At 35.7% G+C, this 21,200-nt stretch overlaps 1 protein-coding gene across 1 annotated transcript; it reads left to right on the top strand.

Moving 5' to 3' along the window:
- Positions 1-524: 524 nt before the first annotated feature.
- Positions 525-13,449, top strand: LOC133529853 (uncharacterized). Its single transcript, XM_061867659.1, has 3 exons — positions 525-2,252; positions 8,044-8,159; positions 12,726-13,449. Exons 1-3 carry the CDS (start codon positions 1,967-1,969, stop codon positions 12,894-12,896), a joined length of 573 nt encoding a protein of 190 aa, XP_061723643.1. The 5' UTR covers positions 525-1,966; the 3' UTR covers positions 12,897-13,449.
- Positions 13,450-21,200: the final 7,751 nt, after the last annotated feature.

Below are 21,200 nucleotides of genomic sequence, written 5' to 3'. Positions count from 1 at the left end.
ACCCGCCTGATGGTAATTAGTCACCGTAGCCTATGGACGCCTTAAACACCAGAGTTATTACATGCACGTTGCCGACCCTTTAAAAACCTGTACACTCCTTTTTTGAAGAACCCCATAGTTCGCGGGAGGACATTCCTCTTAAACCGTACGTACGCGACCATTTAGGTTCTAGCGTGTGAGGATGAACACCCTGCCGACGGCGAGCGGTGCGGTGATAGAAAGCGGCCGTTGGCATAATGTCAAACAATTCTTCAGAGTACAAGCAGTAGAACACACAAGGAGGCAGTCTCTCTTTAGACTTAAAGGTTCAATACCGCTTGTGAGTTTGGATACATCGACGATTCGTGCAGCGCGCCTTTGGACTGAGTCGAATGGTCCAAGCTGGCATGCAGATGCTCCTGCCCAAAGGTGACAGCAATATTCCATATGGGGTCTGACTTGCGATTTATATAGCAGCAGTCTTTGCCCCGGAGTAAAGTATCGCCTCGATTTATTGAGCACATCGAGTTTTTTTGGATAGCCTTTCCTTGCAGGTGGCTACGGAAATGAACGTCACTGGAAAAATCGACACCGAGGATCGCAATACTCCCTGACATGGTATATTTATGGTAAATATATCGTGTCTTCTAATAATCAATCATCGTAACTGGTAATTATTATGACAATTAGCGATATATCACAAACACAATACTCGTATGTTGTGTTACTTTTCGTTGGAGAGCTAGAGTAAATAATGGCTGTCAGTTTCAGAAAAGCAACTAATGAGGGGATGAAAAAAATAGTCAAATATTAATCTTAGCGAAAACATATAAGAAATCCTTTGTAAGGCTGTTATTGATGTGTTTCTCGTTTATTTCAAAATAACTAAATCTTTCACAAAAACTAAATAGACACAAAGATGTAGGTATCTTATACCTTTAAACGAGCAATTCTTATGTAAGTATATAATTTTTCAGGGATCTCGGAACCGCTCTAACGATTTCGATGATATTTGCTGTATGGGGGTTTTCGGGGGTGACAAACCCCCATACAGCGGGTGCTGATCAATATGATGGCAGAAATTGCTAAGTGGACGAGGTGACCAAATTGAACTTAATACTACTATAAAATACTTTTTAATACACACCTAAGTAGAAGAAACTTTAAGCTTTACTATTGTTCTGCTACTGGGCACTGGTCTCATTTTTTTTTATAAATAAGGACTCTAATACCTCTAAAACTTGATGATGACTACATTCGTAATTTTGAAACGTGAATTAAGGATTCTTTACGACAGTATCCTTCTGTGAAAAACTCGTTGAATAATTAATAATATGAATATCACATGCTATTTTTTACGGACAGGCAAGGCTCGGAACCGGTTTTTGAAATAAATACCGGTTCATGTTGGTTTTACTCCTAACTTTTATGAAAAAGCGTTTTAAGAACTTTGTTGTAACCTAAATAAACCGGTATATTCCACGAGCGACAAGACGGCCATCCAGCCTGGTGGTGAGCCGCGTTAACCGTTTTTTATTGTTCTAAACCGGTTAATCTGACAACATCTTAAAGGAAATGTTCTCCTAAAAACCAGTTTAAAAATAACGGGTTTACAAACCAAACCGAAATTAAATGATTTTGCGATAAGAGGATAACGGTTTGGGAATTTAACCGGTTTTCGAGCCTCGCGGACAGCAAATAAAATAGTCACACTGACTGTTGACCCGTAATATCTAACACTGCAACAATCTAGTAAGTAACTAGTCTAATATCTGTCCACCAATTAATAGCTTTAACAGCACAAACAATGTCAACAGACAATCAGAGTGGAACCAACAAATTGCAGAATCGCGCAGCTACTTTTTTTACACTCACCAGACCCACGGCGCGGCGACTGCTCGACTTTTTCTATTTTTTGAAAGCTCTTTACTATAAAACTGTCTTATTCTCCCTTTCTATCCTATTGCTCGGGTAGTCACCGAAGAAAATGTATCGATTTTTGTTAGTTACTCTGGCCCTAGGGTCAACTTATGCGTTATTGGACGGTGACATAGATATAGCTGATGGTGTTAAGTTAGTTAGTATACCAGTGTCAAACAGTTTGGAAGATGAAGGGCGGGGTTTTGGTGATTCGCCGCTGTTTCGGATAGCGAAGTTCCTGCAAGGGCATGAGTTGAGAGTGAAGTTACCAAACTTGGTTGAGAAGGACAAGATTAGCAAGATCGTTGAGGAGTCGCTGAGGACTGTTGATGAGACTTACAGGAATAGTTCAGGTGAGTTTAGTTTTGTAGTGTATATTATACTTAGAATGATAAAGTTTCATTATGTATGAACAATGAAAAATTAAAAATGTAACGTATCCTAAGGCCCAGGCATACAAGAAAAAAGTCCAAAATTTATTCGTGAAATTTGAATATAATTATACCACCACAAGTTCATATCCATAATGAACCATATTACTACTAAAATTAGCTTAAATTTGTTTAATTATTTTTTAGTAATTAGTGAGTTTTGCTTGTCACCTGACGATATCATGTAGAAAATATAAGTAGTTGGTATACGAAACAAATGCAACTCTCAAGCCGTTTCGAGTTTTAATTATTTCAAAACAATCAAAATTAATTTCTTTTTAACAAGTTTTTTAAAAATCTTTTTTATTTATTGAATTATCTAAATTAATTAGTTATTCAATCTCATTCTAACATGATACTGATCTATCAGTGTCAAAAGTGACGTTTGTTGGTTGAAAGTTGACATAATGCGCAGCAGCAGGTCATCTAAAGGAGATTGGAACATCTCATATTGAAATGATGTCATATCCATGTTAAATCAATATCACATTATATTGTTGCAATTGGCCTGTCTGTTCCAACTTAACATGATTTAAATTATATCTAGTATAGGTAAGACCATGCCTTAGGAGGCTAATTGTAAGTGAAAGTAACTGCACTTATTTCGAGCAATTTCTACTTCTTAAACTGCGGGCTAAGCACGGTCGCATTTTCATCGCCTGTCACCATGCCTGTCATGTTCTAACATGTAAGTGCGAAAGTGACAGGTATAGTGACAGGCGAGAAAAGTATAACCATGCTGCCACTGCTAGTTTCAGTCCGAAATTATTAGTTAATAGAAGTAGTTTTAATAATCACTTCAACACAGGTTCACATGAAATTTACAGAAGTATATGGACAAAGGCGAACTTATCTCTAGAAGGGATCTCTTACAGCTAACCTTCGAGAAGATGAGAGGAAAATTCAAGTTAGATAGACAAAGTTACGGAATGTACAAATAACATTTTGTTGATTTTTTTGGAGTAATTGAAAAGAGATTTTAATGCTATTATATAACTATGACCAACATAAACTCTGGACATAGTTTCGCAAATAAAAAACATAGTTATTGATGTGACGTAACAATTTACTTAAAAACTAATTTAAAAAAATGTAAGTAGATAAATCTAATATATTATTTTTAAATATTAATAAAATTATAGAATGCACTCACTGCACTGTATTTTAAAACATGTTTAAAGTATTAATACCTTAATATAGCTTTATTTTTAATATTTTTTACTATGAAATATTTTGCCTTAATTCCAGACTTTTGCACTTACCTTATTTAAGTAAGTAAGTAAGTAAATATTCATTATTTTGAATCATACAGTTATTATTATAAGTATTTAAGTCATTGACTTATATATTCTCTTAAAGACGGGCCTTACGAACTCTACGAAGTAGTCTAGAGAATTAGTGCGCAAATGGCGTTAGTGCACATTTCGTTGGTGGGCATATGAACGAATCTTACTTTGAAATCTTTGTTAATGGTGTCAAATGTCACGTTTTAGCGATCAATGCATTCCGTTTGATGTCCTGCAGTGGCAGCATGGTTCCATTTTTGTCGCTTGTCACTATGCCCGTCACTTTCGCACTTACATAATTGTTAGAACGTGACAGACATGGTGACAAATGATAAAGAGACGACCATTTTAGTCACAAATATAAAGATGATAAGCGAAATGGCGTAATGGTGGTTATGTCAATGTCATAAAGTCGGTAGCCCAAAGTTTTTTACTTTTTTTCGTTTTCAAACGGAATGCATTAATGCCATATTCACCCATATCCGAGATGACATGAGCGAAAATCGTTTTCTAGGAGACATTTTAGACCAATAATCGCTCTACTAAATAACGAATACAAAACATTGTCATTGTCAGAACCGAACCAGGGACCGGTCCGGTATCCCCTTCGAGGGTTTTTGAATGGGTATTTCGTAAGGCTGTGCTAAGCAAAGCCGTTGCTAACCCTTTCATTTGGCTTTTTAAGCGCTTCATAATACGGGTAAGCTGATACCCGTTCCTGAGCGCTAACCCTATCCATCGCTAAGTTATCGATTATATATTATAACGCTTATGCCATTTTCAACTTTCTCTTGGTAAAAATAAAATCAAATATTGCTTATTTATGTTTAAAGGTAAGAATTGGGTGTCTAGCTCGTTGACAGCACAGGCGTCATAATATTTTGCATTAGGAAGAGGATAACCTTTCATTTAGTGGTATCTCTGAAAGGGAAACCCCTTCCTAGAGGTAAGTCAAATGAACGGGTAAGCCATTCAAAGGGAAAACCAATCGTTGGGGCTATTCGATGAACGGCTAAGCCATTTTAAGGCTTTTTCCTGGGAAGGGGTGGACGGGTCCCTAAACTGAACTATGAAGAGTTGGCATGTTATTTGGCTAAATTCAGCCACGTTCCTTATCCGAAATATTCCACGAAAGGCTCAAATAATTTATTTTTAACGAGCACTCACCTCAAGACATACTTCAAACTTGAGTTCAGTTTTCAAGTTTACCTCATAACAGGCGAAGAAAATTAAGTTGCCACGAACTCTCTGGATATGGTAACCAAGTTATTAAAATTGTTGATGTCATAGGTTGCTGCGATTCGGAAAGTACTTGATATTTATAATTACGTAGTTGCTCCAATAATGACGCAAAGTAACGCCTCATTCTATGCGTTACTTTGCGGAAATCCATACTAATTAAAAACAAAAAAAGATTCCTTTGCCAATCCGCGAAAAGATAATTACTTGCGTATTTTTACATCGAAAACACGCGTCGAGTTTTGTATTTTTGGTGGTGGGTTATTATATTTGTTTGAGTATTTATTTTAATTTTTTTAATTTTTATTAATTGCATCTAACAATACGTTATCTTTTCGCAGATTAGCAAAGGATATTTTTTTTGTTTTAACTAGTTATTCCAAGCCAAAAGTGAACGATAGCCACTATGGTGTTTTAAATTAAATACTTCTCATTAATTAGATGCTTACTTGCTTCTTTTACTTCTTAGGTACTAAGTTACTTCTCTTTAATTAGGTTGTCTGGAAGAGATCGCTCTTTAGCGATAAGACCGCCTGTTGTCTGCCTCTATCATTAATCAATTGTTTTTCTTTAAGGTGAGGTGTGCCAAATAAAGAGTATTCTATCTATCCACCTACTTATTAAGAAGTGACGTTACGCGAAGTCAAATTATTCTTAAAAGGTTTTTCTCTTATTTGTTCACCAAAATATTTGTTTTCCATCACCGAAAAGCGACGGAATCATGCTATTTCATAGAAAATTTAGGTGAAACTTGGCACGAGCCAGTTTTCGAATCCACAACCTGATTGAAAGCTAAAATGATGGCGCCAAATATTATCTTATGTATTTACAACCAACCGCAAAATTGCATCGTCACTTAATGAATGGATTTATTAATAATGTGTCCATGCAATTTTACATGTATATTCTACAAAAAATATAATATATATACATATGTAAATAATATTGGAGAATTCTCGCATTTATACGTTTTATGAATACCAGTTTCATAGGAAAAAACTGATACTGAACTCTTGTTAGCAAGACAAAATATGACTGGCGAAAATCTGTCGGGTTTAATTCGCCCACGGTCTATAAAGGCAGTTAGTGCCCTTTCCCTAACTTTGCAAGAGTTAAAAGCAAAAAGTTGAAAAATAACGATAAAAAGTACTTTCTCAACAAAAATTCTCAAGTATTTCGCAGTATTTCTCCAGGTGTTTCATATTTCTTAAACTTGAGTCAACTTTTTCATTAAAAAGTAAGATGTTCTTTTAATATTTAACGATTGTTTCCATCACTTTACTCCGAAATTATTGTGTCAAGAAGAATCATGGCAACAATGTTACACCAATTTATCTTTTAGTATTCAATCTCGTGTTATCTATACTGTCATTATATTTTCTAATAGGTTTTTTGCTGACATTAGCAAAGATTGCTACAATTAAGCAATTCACTTTTAAAGTCAATACTCGGCGTCAATTCATGTAATCCTCTGTTTCTGAGAATACAAAAAAGCAATAGCGATTTCCAATATAAAAAGCAAAAAAATCGCATGTTACAATGAAGATACTAGATGAAAAACGTTGTAAGAGAAGAATGTTCCTGGTTTAATTTTCAACTTAAAATCAATCGGAACAAAGTTTGATTTTGTTAAACGACTTTCAAACTCAAGACTGTTAGGTTAGGAATTAATTAAAATTCGCTTAGTGCAAATCATAGTGTAAGGAATATTGCGTGTTTAATGACATGTTTCTATGTAGTCTGATGCACAAGAAATGACATTTTTCTTGTTGAGTTTCATTGATACTTATGTTCTTTCAAGAGAATGTGGTGATGTTTGTGTAATTATGGCAATTTTTAGGGCGTTGTCACTCACGAAGTGATAGTTAAATAGTAATATGCCTTATCTGAGTGAATAAGATTTTATCGTACCTATATAATAATAAAACCACTGTCATATTGTAGAAACCGTTATTTTATGACTTTTTAAGTATGGTGGGGAATAAAACTACAGGTCGCATGATAGTAAGCGGAAACCAAAGCGGCGAGACACCCCAGCAGGACCCCTACTACCTACTCATATGTAAAGTCAAGAAAAATATTTCATAAAAAAATTGTCAATGTATTTTTCGGCCACTCCTATTATAGGTAATACAGGCGTTTTTAAGGAATATTTTTTTGGACGTGTTGTCTTACTTTTTTTAAATTTAAATTAGTATAATTTCACTAAAACAATGGTTATTCGTTTTAAAATGGGGGAAATTGAAGAAGTGAAATCTTGTGCGTTGTGAGGGTTTCAAGAGTCCAGTCCTCCGAGTGAAACACAAAATTTTTGACCACACCACCCGAGGAAAATACTAACTATGAAATACCAAAAAAATCAAAACAAATAAAATCGAAATTAATGAAAAAAAAAATATAATTCAAAATCATAATTTAAAAGTCAATTCTACCAGCTAACATAAGAAAACAACTCAAAATTTGCATCTGATTACTTTGCCCCACATGTGGATAAAATGCAACTTTCTCATTAATTTTTGAACAATCGGCCTTTACCAGTTGAAACATATTATGCGTCATCAAAATATTTTCCATCAACATTGATACACAAAAGTAAGCGTTTGTTAAAATTACCAACGCCGCAATAAAATAAAAATTGTTAATGTATTTTTTGTATATTCAAGAATTAACTGTGTTAACTAGATTAGGGATAAATTTTCGCTTACACAGTCTTATTCTAATCCTTATTTTGTTGTTTATCTTAACTTATCACGGAGGCGTGCGTGGAGCAGAAGTCAACACGTTGAGCCCATTTTACCACTTTGCTGAGATGTAAAGGGAACACCGAACGGATGCTGCCCTTACCCGTGTCATGGGATGCACGCCGGGGCAGCAACCGCCAGGGTGTAAGGACTATTGAATATTGTTGCGGCGAAATATTGGATGTTGTTCCGATATCAGTGTACGTTCGAATTGGCCTGCTTGCTCATCAGCCGACAACTCATTACTACCACAACCATACCTAGCCATATTGAACCGTACGGTAGTACCAAAACATGGTTGATTTTTGTTTAATCACTTTTTTGCAATAAATGAACTTTTGTTATCACCTGGATTTTTTCTTTACCAGGAACTGCGATGTTTAACAGAATGTATGACGACGAATTACTGTGGATGATAATAAATTTAACCGATTATTTCTTTACCAGGAACTGGACGAGGAAAAGGCGGCGGCGGCGGTGGTTCCATTGCGCTCCTTGGCATGATGATGGCCAAGACACTTGGCGCAGTGGGGCTTGGTGGAGTGGCTCTCTTGACTATGAAGGTACGATATACTTTTGTTAGTGAAGAATGGAGAACCAGAGGAAATGCAGCCAAGAGATGAAGAAAACGGTCCAAAATATTATCAGCATTAAAGGAATAGGAGCTGGACAGTCTGACGAAGCGCACTAGTTTAAGAAACGATGGTTAACAATTATCACCAATAATCAAGAATAAAGAACTTGTTTATGATGGGGAATGTTTCGAAGAACTTTTAGAATTGGTACCACCGTCTCGCTTTTATCACCGTGCCTCCCACCAAAGCAAAGCTCATCCACACTACTTAGATGGCACACCTAGAATAAGCGGGCATCTCGCTCGTTTCTTCCCAGAACGTGCAGAATGTGGAATGAGTTACCTCCTGAGGCATTTCCTTTGCGCTACGACATAGCGTTCTTCAAGAAGCTGGTATTAAGGGTTCTCAAGGATCGGCAAAGCTTAAGTGGCTTCTCCGATGCTTCCCATCAAGCTGCATGGTTGCTGACTATCACATAAAAAATAAGATAGTTCTTGACAAAGTTGGTTCTATAAAGCAGACTTGGTTATTGGTGGTACTTTGAGTTGCTCCCAGGATCCGATTCCCTAATGTTCCTATTCTATGATCTGCAAAGGAAGGGCATTCCGCATTGAGATGTTAAAGATTTTTTTACGCGTTACTTTGGCTTGGGACTGTGGGAGTCGCTGGATCTTCTGAAGGCAAAGGTACGATGAGAATTTTTTATCTTTCAACTAATCGCAAGTTTCCACCATTTTAATGCAGCAGAAAACTATCAGGCCAATTTGAACATACACTGACATCAGAATGATATTTGAGTCATGTTTTTTAGTTACTTACCGTGAATTTTTCTTGTAACTTTTAGCGCGAACGAGACGCGTGAAAACTAAATAATATGATTAATTTATCATTCTGATATCAGAGTTTACGTTCGAATTGGGCTGTATCGGTTTTGGGCAGCCACAACGCCATAAAAATTAGGCTCGTTAAAATAGACTTGATGTACTCGAAGCGGAGCGTAAACGCTTTAGGATGACTCACGCTAGACCGGCCCGGGCCGGGCCAAGGCGTCAGAAATGTCATTTTTTATGACGGTTGATCGGTAATCACGTGGTGCTTTCCATAGTAAACGAGGCGCTGGAAGGAGTGTTTAAAGAACTCGATTTGTATCGGTTTTCCTAGTTTTAAACAATAACGATATACCTACATATTCGACTAATCTCTTAAAACCAGCGAAGTCGAGACACGCATAATGCAGTACCACGATGTTAAAAAGCTATACAAGCAATAGGGTCTACCTTCAAGGCACTTGCGTCCTAACTTACAGTTTTCGAGTCAAATGGCTCTGGACGTGGCAAAACTATAAGGTTTCCGTTTTTGCCATTTTAGCTACGGAACCCTAGAATGGAAACGCAAAAGGAACTCCAACTTGTTAGTACTTACTTTACTAGTAGTTTTTATTATTATCCGACCGAAGTTTCGCCATACAAATTTAATCATGGTTCGGCCGGTTTACCAAAAAACTTTACTGAACCTTTCAGCCGCGCATAAACTTTATTTTCGGCAGTGTTTGTCTTACCGTTTTTTTTTACCGAAACCAAAAATCATGGCTTCGGTTTCGGTAAAAAACACTATTTCGGCAGAGCAGATAAAGACAGAGTTTCACGTTCCAGAAATGATTCTGATCAGGGGGCTTTCTAAAAAAGTAGTAGTCTCAAGATAATATTCGGTATTTGGAATGACATCGATTAAAACTGGTAACCAGTTGTGCTCATTAAACCGTTAGGTATTAATTTAAAACAGTGAAATTCCAAATCCGAAACAAGACACGCTATTACGCGTGCGTGGAAGCGCTGGGATGCTGATATTTAATTGGAAAGAGTGAATAATTGCACACTCTCAACACCAAAAGGACTTATGTCAGTAGGATTCTGTATTGAGTTAAGATGTTTTTGGTAGAGGAATGTTTAGCGGCGACCTACCTACGCGTACGGCGTGAAGAGTGAAATGGGCCGATTTCAGTACGAGATTCATTTGTTAGTTAAATATGAAATATTAATCATTTTTATTACATTTGTTTGATTGTGACTGATTTTTACAATATGGTTAACTGTTGATTGATTACTAAACTTGGAACTTCAGAGTCTTGGTTAGGAGAGCACGATGCTAAAGGCCATTCTACTTTCCACATTAACGTAAACATGTATTGTCAGCATCTTTCGAAGTAGAATTATAAAGGCCAATGTTTATTTAGTCGCCTATAATAATTTACGAGCTAAATATATAGGTTATATTGAGCAACTTTTACTATGGGAACAATCCCGGTCTCGCGAATTTTTTTTTAATTCTACCATAGAAAATGTCAAGGTCAGCCAAAATGTATGAAACAGCCAATTTTTTTCACGATTTCGGGGTTAGTCCTATAGTAAAAGTTGCTCAGTATGATCTATATATTCACCCTGTAAATTATTGCAGGTGACTAAATAAACACCCTGTATGTACATATTACTTTGACGTGTAATATTAAACAGTTCATATTTTCTTCCTGTTGGTGTGATATTTTTTTTTGTTTCACTTGGCAAGAAAGTTGGTTTAATCCATGCGCCTTGATTCCACTTTTCGCTCCGCTCGCTACGCTCGTGGTTAAATTTTAGAATCTTTCTCTTGTTCGAGTATATATTAGCACGCAGGAATAAACAAACACTTTGGCACCTTGAACAAATAACCACCCATTTTCACATAAATTTACACGTTTAAAAAAAGTTACTTAAATAAAATGCATGACACGAAAGATAATGATACAATTGAATAATATATAGATTGTTCACTTGAGAATGTTTATATCTAAACAGGCGTAATAAAAATAAATGTTATTTAGATGGTCTGCTATATGACTTTTATGACAATACAAATTACATTACAAAGGTAGATCTAGCTTCTACCTATTTCAATGAGAAACCACTTTAGTCGAAAAATGTCTTATTATTTGTCGATTAACAAGTCATAATTCATGATTAATCGAAGGCAACCTTTGTATAAATATAAAATTACCAATTTTCATTGTTTAAAGTGTAAAGTGTAGGTACAACATTGACTGCCTTAGACAGATTCATTTTAAATACTACAAAGGCCTGCGGCGGTAGCACCGTCGCATTTTAATGGCCTGTCACCATGCCTGTCACGTTCCTTCAAGTATGTAAGTGCGATTAAAGTGCTGAAGAGATTATTAAGTACTTGGCGCATAGTGAAGAAATTTGGCTTGAATATTATTATTTATTACATTTGTACAAGTTGGAATAAGAAAATTATATTTCGAAATTTGTTCTCTTTATTTGCGAATAAATAAAAACAAAATTCGGTGAGGCGATTAAGTGATGATTTTAACGATTAAGTCATGGGCAGGATCTAATTCATGTTATTTCAGAATAATTATACATAATAAAACATATTTAAAACCGGCTATCGTGAATTTATTTTATTAGGTACCTTAATTTCCGACGTTTTGACGCAGGTTTCACTGGTAGGGTCGCAGATAACTGATGTCCCAGCAAAATATAAATAAAGGTAATAATATAAATTCGCGATAGACACAGATATGACAAGATAGAAATATTTTTATATGTGTTCAAAACGCGCAGGTTTTAAATGTTATATTTCCGAATGGTTATTGCCATCTTGGTTTCATTACAGCTATGCCTACTGTAATTACTGTCATATTAACTTTTATTACATGTTAACAGCATAGAATACCTACTAATACGTTTTTATTTTTATAGGCCATATTACTTTATAAGGATGCCTTGTTATCAATTAGAATATGGAATAAATGTGGGGATAATTTAGATACCTAATTATTGTGACAATTTTGTGGTAATTTGTGGGCCAAAATACTTTTAAATGCGTAATAGAAATTTTGTATCGAAAGACAAATTTTTAATAAAAGATAACACATTTCATTACTTTTTTTTACATTCACTCAGAATATTTATAATGTTTTCTAAAATAGTCTATCATCGCTGCAGTGAATTTTTCACGATAACTATATTATTTAAAACAAATGGGATGTCTCAAAAACGACTTCATTACTTTACTAAAACCTTATATTTTATTAGGGAGTGTTTTACTAGGGAGTCAAAGTATTTTAAATAAATATTTTATTTTATATGATAAATTATGCTAATAAATCTTTGAGGCAAAATGGTAACGCAGTGGTAATAATAACAGAGTTACCTACAGTAAATGAATTAATTATTAGTAATGGTTGACTGGTAGAGAATGCCTTAAGGCATTAAGTCGGCTATTTGTGTTTTTTTTTTGTATTGTGCAAAAAGGTAAAAGAAATAAATTAGTTAATTAAGGAAAAATTAAGATTTTTATATAATGTTATGTATTACATTATAAGTTGTAATTGTATTGAAAATAAGTGCAATTTCCTCATAAATTACCTGAATATTTTGCGTTAGAAATTGATTTCAATTTGAAAAGGGACAAGTTTTTAGACATTAAAAAGTATTGTAGCCCTACATAGTGAATTAGAAACCAAGCATGGACTTGAATTTTTTTTTTCATCCCCAGGCCCTAGCCGCCTCAGCACTAGCCCTGATGCTCTCAGCCATCGTCGGAGTCAAGAAATTGGCATCGCACGACGACCACGAAGATCACCAAGTCATCTACGCCGGACACCACGGACACCACAGGAGAAAACGAGAGGCCCCTCTGCCTTACAGAGGATGGGCGAAGCATTGAAAAAAAAGACAAACAGTTGAAGAGTTATCGTTGAGAGATTTTTAACTAGATGGCGCTGTGCGGTATATTTTGCGGTAACTAATTGGGAAAGCGGGGAAAGTTGATAAAATTGTTGATTGCGCTCTGATCTTTTATTTGCTATTTGACAGTCGGTCAAAGCAAGCGCTTTCAACGATGGTACTTTTTTAGTATTTGACAATGCCATAGAGAATGAAATTGATTATTGCATATCTCATTGTCAAGTCCCATTTTCTGATTAAACTGTTAAATGTACAGCGACATGCATTTCTAGTTCAGGGCTATAACCGTGAAAACCGAAGTTCGTCAATTGCAGGCATTTTTCTCTGTCACTCTAATTACGTCTTAGTGAGAGTAAAAGAGAAAGGTCTCCGCAATTTGCGTATTTCAATTTTCGCGTTAGGCCCCCTGGTGCCAAGATCCCGGATGATATATTTTTCAACTGTTCGATTCTTTTATTGGTTGAGCGAACGAAACGAAACGATGATTAATTTATTCTATTTATTACTATTCTAATTAAATTATTTGAAGTAAATGACTGGTTTTATTTTATAATGTATAGTGTTTTCAGGTGGGAAATGATAAATGTTGCTTTTAATTTTGTATGTAAGGAAAGAAAAATTTATGCGAATTTAAAGTAGAAAACGCATTATATATAAAATAAAGTTCTTGTAAATTCGGGTATTTCGTGCAATTTCAAATACTTTTGAATATCGGGTACATCGAAAAACTACCCTTAATTCCGTCAAATTAGAGGGTACACGGAAAAAATATTTATGTAAAATTTACAGATAATTTGTAAAATTTACAGAGAAATCTGTAAATTTAACACATCTCTGTAAATTTTACAAATTATCTGTAAATTTAACATAACTGTTTTTTCCGTGTATATTTGGGATCACCAAACTATGAATTCCCGGAATTACAGGAATTTCCCGAATATTTTAGCAAATATTTCCCGGATTACATATTATTGTGCTAAAACTTACGAGTCTCGTAGTTTAAGCGACAAAAGATAATAAAAAGTTTTATAGTCACTAAAAACAAGTACAATTTGACATAATAGCTGCTTACTTTTATTTAGTACTACTAAACATTCGTATTTTAATTTAATAGCCTATGCTGTCGTTAAAAATATAATAACTATGTTTAAGTACCGAGTTCTACTTACATCATTTAGGTATATATATACTAGTCGGCATCTCCAACAAAATGATTCCACACCTCATTGAAGTGCCGGCACTTCATTGCGTTTAGTACGTCTCCGACTACTGGCGAGATGCCACACATGTAACGAAAAAAAAAAATTGAAAATGCCTTTATGCGTTATGAAGATGTATTCTAATAATATCTAGAAACATAATAAAAGCAATATAATAAATAACAATCCACTGCGAAAAATGTTTTGTTTTAAGCATATTTAGATTATTTTGAAACGTCACTTTAAACACTCGCGGTATGCCATTTTCTTTGGCGCATAGATTACATTTCGCAGATGTAACATGGAGGTACTAATGATAATCTACCTTATTGTTTGTAGAATATATACATAAAAATGACAAATTAATTGTTATCTTGAATTTTTTTAAAGTTTTTTTATTATATCATGGCATTAAGTCCGCCTTTTGTACTATAAGGTTTTCTTTTGTGCAATAAAGATTAAATAAATAAATATATATATTTAAAGAATATATTATGTTATAAGCACGATATGATCAAAATTGTGAGTACGAGAGTCAAACACAAAAGGTATTGAGTATATTTTTATAAATTTTAATGTCGGCAGTCTCAAAAGAAACAAAAATCATATATTATCAATCATATTTTATCCAGATTCTTTACAGTACGTATTTAGGCAGAAAATGAAAAGTTGTCATAACAGTTTCGCTTCTGACTAGCTATTATTCTTAAGCTTAGTGACAGACGTCAAACGCCGAAAATGGCGGACACAAGTTGTTCTCGATAGCGTGTCTAGTACGTAGTACATTAATGTCAATGACTCGCATGCATAAAAGTGTTTTAAAAATAGCTCTATCTGTGGTTCTTTCTGTCCAGCTATTAAAGCCACACTTTTATTTTCATCACATTAAGCAGGCCGTTTATTCCGATCGCTTACCAACCGCAAGTAATTTCAACTTTCTACCAAAGATAAGACGAATTGCAGAACTGAACCGAAAAAGGACGATTGGTTACTATTTCTCCCAATCACGATTTTTTTTTTCCGAATAGCCATCCCGTTTTCTTATTTCCGTTTTGCTGCTTTAATTATATGAAGAGATATTTATTGTTAGATACAACTTATAATGGAATAGAATAGAATAGAATAATTTTTATTCGTAGACACAAACAAGACACATTAAATTACATGATATAACAAAAACAAAGGAAGTGAGAAAAATCACGAAAGGGTAACAGACAAGGAGGAAAAAGACATAAAATAATATAGAGTGAACAAATTGAAAAATAGATAAAAGATAACGACTAAATTTAGTAAAGATTATTTTTATATCAAGCATCGTAAACATAACACTGTATCGGTCCGGTCCAACCATACCTTGGCTGAACATTACAGCTGCATACGCAACAAGCGCCAACGGTAGCTACACGAACTAAAAGGCAATGATCGCAATAAAGCAATGGTAATCATAAGTCGGCGATAATTTAAAGTATGTTTAGTGCAACCTACTATATTATTGCCTTCAAAATAATACGTAGTGCAAAAAACACTTCCAATTAAATCTAGAAGTGATCAATCCTTCGATATGAGAAATCCGTCGATAGTTTAATTTATCCGAGAAAAAATCCGACGTCTGATTACTTCAGACTATTGATGACTTCTAGTTTTATTTGGTAGTGTTTTTGTTTGCGAACCATGAACTAAGGTATTTTCTTTGCGCTACGACATAGGATTCTTCAAGATTTAGGTTTCTCAAGGGTCGGCAACGCTTTAGTGATCCTATAATGTTGCTTATGCCCATGAGCCCCGATAACCGCTTCCCATCCGGCGGCTCGTCTGCTTGTTAGCTGACTGTATTATAACATAAAAAAAAACTAAACAAAACTAAACTAAAACTACCCAAAACGTAAATGCTTACAAATAAAAAATTGGCCCCAGATCCGTGCCATTTAGAGTTACACATCTACATAAATACTTTTTTTTTTTCGTCATATTTCTATGCGATACCTCTCGAAAACCACAGCTTGTCAAACATTGAATGATTCCTCATAAATCAATTCCCAACCCTGATATAACGTAAGCCGAAAAGAATCTCCGGTGCCAAGTTTTCGGCAGCGACGTTGTTTTGAGGGAAGATTTATGTTTTTGCATATTCATGAACCAAATGAAGGGGTCATCAATCTTCACTCGTGACAACAACAACGTGTATAGTTAAATAGACATGTATAATACTAGTAGGTGTAGACGGCTTCAGATGTCTCGGAGCAGCCAAGGTGCTCACAAATATCTGGACACGCCTCTTGTCAAGGCGTTAGAGTGCGTGTTCAGATATTTTTGAGAGCCGCATGCGTTCTGAAGTATTTAATACGGGTCGAAAAACTTTTCGTTGTCTTGTTGTTTGACTCCAAAGAATGTGACGGAGTGGAGCTTTTTGTATGGAGTGAAATTTAGTTTTTAATTTTTTTGAAGAGTATTATAATGTACAGCTAGAATAGTAGTTTATGTGACTGCTACATAATAAAAGGCATTAAAATACACGAGTGTGGGTTTAAGAAACGAACGAAGTGAGTTTATTAAAAAGATCACACGAGTGTTTTGTTGCCTAATTATGTACAGTTACATACACTATTTTGTCTACTACACACATATAAACTTTCTATGATATATTCACTAACGCAAATTACAGCCAACGTTGAGCATCTTTGCTCTCTTGGCGGAACTCGCGGATATGTGGTGGCGTCACCGAAATATTATTATCGCTCATTTACACTCATTTATGCTCATTTTACACGCACGCACGTGGTGTCTTCTCCGCGACCACGGGGAAAACGCCGTCCTCGAAACGTCGGAAAAATGAATACGCGATTAAGTCCCGTTTGTGTTAGTTAATAATAGTTTTTATAATAACGAAACGGCCAACTAACTTTTTGACTAACAAGGAAAGGTACCCAACTCTCCGGTTCCGATTTGATATATGTTATAGAGTAGTCTAAAATAACGGACACGTATTTTTTTTTAGCTGCCCAAACTCAACCTATTGGGAGAAATTGTCCTCCAAAGTACTAAAAAGTTACTAAATCTTCTAACTCCTATAGAAAGTGATGTTCAAGCAACTTGCTACTTAATGGCTGATTTGAGTATATGTTTAAAAGCAGCAAAAAATAATGAGTAAGTACGTGTTTTGTTATATCGGCTAAAACTCTAAAACTCACTTTTTCCTAAAGTTGGGTACAGTTGGGTACCTTTCCTTGTAAAGTGTAGGGCTTCTAGAGTTAGAAGCTTGGCTATCTACATGCGATCTGATAACTTTTTGACAGTGCGAGCCATATGGTCTCATCTTAGCAACATTTTAAATGAACATGTTTTTTGGTGGGATACCTTTTTCAGAAATGCATTTAACCTACATAATATGGTTGCTGTCACTAGTGCTCTAAGCATGATAGAAGAATGCATTGCATTATCTTAAATCAAATTCAGTTTCAACCCGCAACCTCAAAGAAATAAATCGGACTCTTTCAGCGTAAGTTTCAGCTTTTAGGTCGCAAATTCGTATGCATTGTTGTTCGTGACTAATCCAGACGTTTTAGTGGAATTTTAACCCCAAGAACAGCTTCACGATAGATATATAATACAAACATGTAATTTAGGTAAGCGGTCAAGTGAATATGACGTCCGACTTTCAATCCGGAGCTCGCGAGTTCAAATCCTGTCTCCTACCAATGAGTTTTTCGGAACTTATGTACGAAACATCATTTGATATTTACCACTAGCTTTTCGGTGAAGGACAACATCGTGAGGAAACCTGCATACATCTGAGAAGAAATTAAAAGGTGTATGTGAAGTCCCCGTATTGGGCTAGCGTGGAGACTATAGCCCAAGCCCTCTCGCGCATGAGAGGAGGCATGTGCCCAGCAGTGGGACGCATACATAAATAGGCTGAATTATTATTATTATCAATTTAGGTAAAGCTTCAAATGTCTTTAGAAATACACGCGAAAATATCTACAGTATCTCATTATGAGGCTTTATGGCTCCTCTTCACGATGGCCCAGCGCTGGCCCAGCGAGATGGCCATGCGATGGCTGACACGCCACTACACGATGGCGACATTCAGTTGCGATCTATTCGTCTTCCAAGATGGACGTGGGAGCATTAGCCGCTGCAGCAATTTATTTATACGCCACGTACCAACCTTTTCTTAATCTGCACATTAATAAAGTAATTAAAAAGAAATGACGTAGAAGATTATGGTGGATGTTATCTATCCATTGCAATAAATAAACTACTTATTATGGGACAGTATTACACAAATTGACTAAGTCCTACGATAATCGCAATAAGGCTTGTGTTGTGGGTACTTAGACAACGATATACATATTATATACATTTTTTTATTTTTTTTATACTACGTGGGTGGCAAACAAGCATACGGCCTGCCTGATGGTAAGCAGTCTCCGTAGCCTATGTACACCTGCAACTCCAGAGGAGTTACATGCGCGTTGCCGATCCTAACCCCACCCCCCCTCGTTGAGCTCTAAACACATAGAACTAAAAAAATACTTAAATACATAGAAATACTTAAATACATAGAAGACATCCATGACTCCGGAACGAATATCCATGCTCATCACACGAATAAATGTCCTTACTAGGATTTGAACCCGGGACCATCGGCTTCATAGGCAGGGTCACTCACTACCCACTATAGACTGAGATAGAAATTCAGAATTCCTTCTATTTTTGATGGTGAGAAGCAAAAGATGTAACAAGTTGCTAAGAGATCTTTTCCGGGGTTTTGCACATCGCTGAATCTAAAAATCCCTATTAGCACTTCGACATATTACTCCTTGTGCCTGAAATCCAAGATGGCGGCTAAAATATTTTTTTAAAGTTTTAAACGCTAAATTTTTGTTGCGTTTTTTTAAAACCTGCATTTTTTAATTTCTAAAACTATTTCTCGCCCTCGAAAACCCTCAGATTCCAAATTTCATCGAAATCGTTAAAGCCGTTTCCAAGATTTTAATATGTCAAGCGGTTTTACCCTCGAATTTCTTTCTATATACCTGGCTGAGAATCTGTTATTTTTTAAATATTTCTGGTGAAGTCTTTGTTCGTTTTAATTAATTAAGAGGACATCCCAAGTAATAAATAAAAGGTTTTACAGAAATTCATTTAGTCGTTTTTAATTTACGGCAATGCAAAATCAACTCCTAAACTTGATTTTTTTTCAATGTTTAAAAAAAATGCTTGACCAGTGAGTGCAGATGTGGTAATATGTTATATATTTGTTATCTACTCAAGACGCACTTTCATTTGATACCCCACATGGTATGCTTATATAATTTTTTTTTTTTGGCGGCCATCTTGAATTTAAGGAAACTATTGATAATTCGAAGTGCTAATAGCAATTTTCGGATTCAGCGATTGCCAAAACCCTGAAATAACTCGCTTAACAACTTGTTACATCATTTGCTTCTCACAACCACAATTTTGAATTTCTATCCCAGTCTACTAGGCCACCTAGGTCAATTTAAATTTGTGCAATAAACTCTTCAAAGCTTTGAAACCTTACTAAAAATCATTACTTGTCTCTTCCTTAATGTGCCGCTGTGTAGGTATATATTGGCTGTGTAGGGATTTGTGACTAGAACTAATATTTTAATAATTATAGTATTATTGCTTTATTTTAATTGTAAGAATTTCCTAGTATTACGTAAATGCTATTTTGTGTTTGAATATGTATTTATTTTAGTAATTAAGTAGTTTTAGAATATCAATAATGTTGCTATGCCCTGACAGGGTAACCATGCATGCACTCAATACATGTTAACACCTTAATGTCCTTAATGTAACCATGGTTCTGCAATAAACGAAATAAGAAATATTGTGCATATATATAATTTATGTATGTATATTTAGATATGTAGGTATCTAATATTAATTTCTTTTATTATTGGTATATTTATTTATTTAAATTGTGAATGTACTGTATATACAGATGTCTGCGTAATGTATAAGTAATTTTCCTAATCCTCTAATTAATTCGTGCACTATTTGTTATGAAAACTTGTTTTTTTAATATCCTGCTACCTTATTTCTATAGTTTTGGTCTTTATGCTTGGGGTTCCATGTTACGCTTTCTCCCCGATATAACTCTAAAAACTTTATTCTTTCGTGATGCGGCCACATACTTGTCATTTTTAATCATAATAATACACAGCACGAACGTCCTCACTCGACCGCGTTCGAGCACGCACTGAGGGATGGGCCACGTGTAGATGCGGACAGCCATCGCTGGTCCACTGCCTTTGATGTGCGGGCGAAAAACCGACACCGCGGCCATCCCACCGCCATCCCGCGCGCCATAAGCCATCCGACACCACTACCCTCTCTAAACGCTGGCCCAGCTGGGCCACTATGATGGTCCATCGTGTAGAGGAGCCATTAAATGCAGGGCCCGATTGTACTCCCTAAATCGAGCTACTTTCACTATGGGACCGACCTCAAAATCGCGATCCTTTTTTAGGGTTCCGTATCTCGAAAGGAAAACACGGAACCCTTATAGGATCACTTTGTTGTCCGTCCATCCGTCTGTCTGTCTGTCTAGACCCTTTTCCTCACGAACGCGTGAAGTTATCAAGCTGGAATTTATAACAAATACTCAGGTCTACTGTCCCTTGGAACTATGAAAAAATCAAACTTCTAAGCCAACGCAATCAAAAGATACAGCCGTTTATGCCGCAAATTTTCGACACTCGCAGGGGAATCAAAACCTACAGGGTACTTCCCGTGAACTCAGAATCTTGAAATTGGGTACGAAGCAACGTCTTATAGCACAGATAAAGGAAAAATTGCGAAAACTGTAAATTTTTGGTTCCATCATATAATAATCAATCCATCATATTTTATCATATCATATAATAACAAACCTGTAGGTATAGGTTTGTACGGAACCCTCGGTGAGCGAGTCTGACTCGCACTTGGCCGGTTTTTTACTTTTCCATAGAAAACATCGACATCCTGATCAGCCAAAATCTCTTCTTCCTCGCGTTGTCCCGGCATTTTGCCACGGCTCATGGGAGCCTGGGGTCCGCTTGACAAAATAAAAG

Source organism: Cydia pomonella, chromosome 21 (genome assembly GCF_033807575.1).
Source record: "Cydia pomonella isolate Wapato2018A chromosome 21, ilCydPomo1, whole genome shotgun sequence".
Lineage (NCBI taxonomy): Eukaryota > Metazoa > Arthropoda > Insecta > Lepidoptera > Tortricidae > Cydia > Cydia pomonella.
This window is presented reverse-complemented; position numbering and strand designations above follow the sequence as displayed.

Excerpts from the sequence above, each read along its gene's own strand:
- LOC133529853 (XM_061867659.1), top strand. The coding sequence starts at position 1,967 with ATGTATCGATTTTTGTTAGTTACTCTGGCCCTAGGGTCAACTTATGCG. Across the intron at positions 2,253-8,043 it reads GACTTACAGGAATAGTTCAG|GAACTGGACGAGGAAAAGGC; the intron begins GTGAGTTTAGTT and ends TTTCTTTACCAG. Across the intron at positions 8,160-12,725 it reads TGGCTCTCTTGACTATGAAG|GCCCTAGCCGCCTCAGCACT; the intron begins GTACGATATACT and ends TTTCATCCCCAG.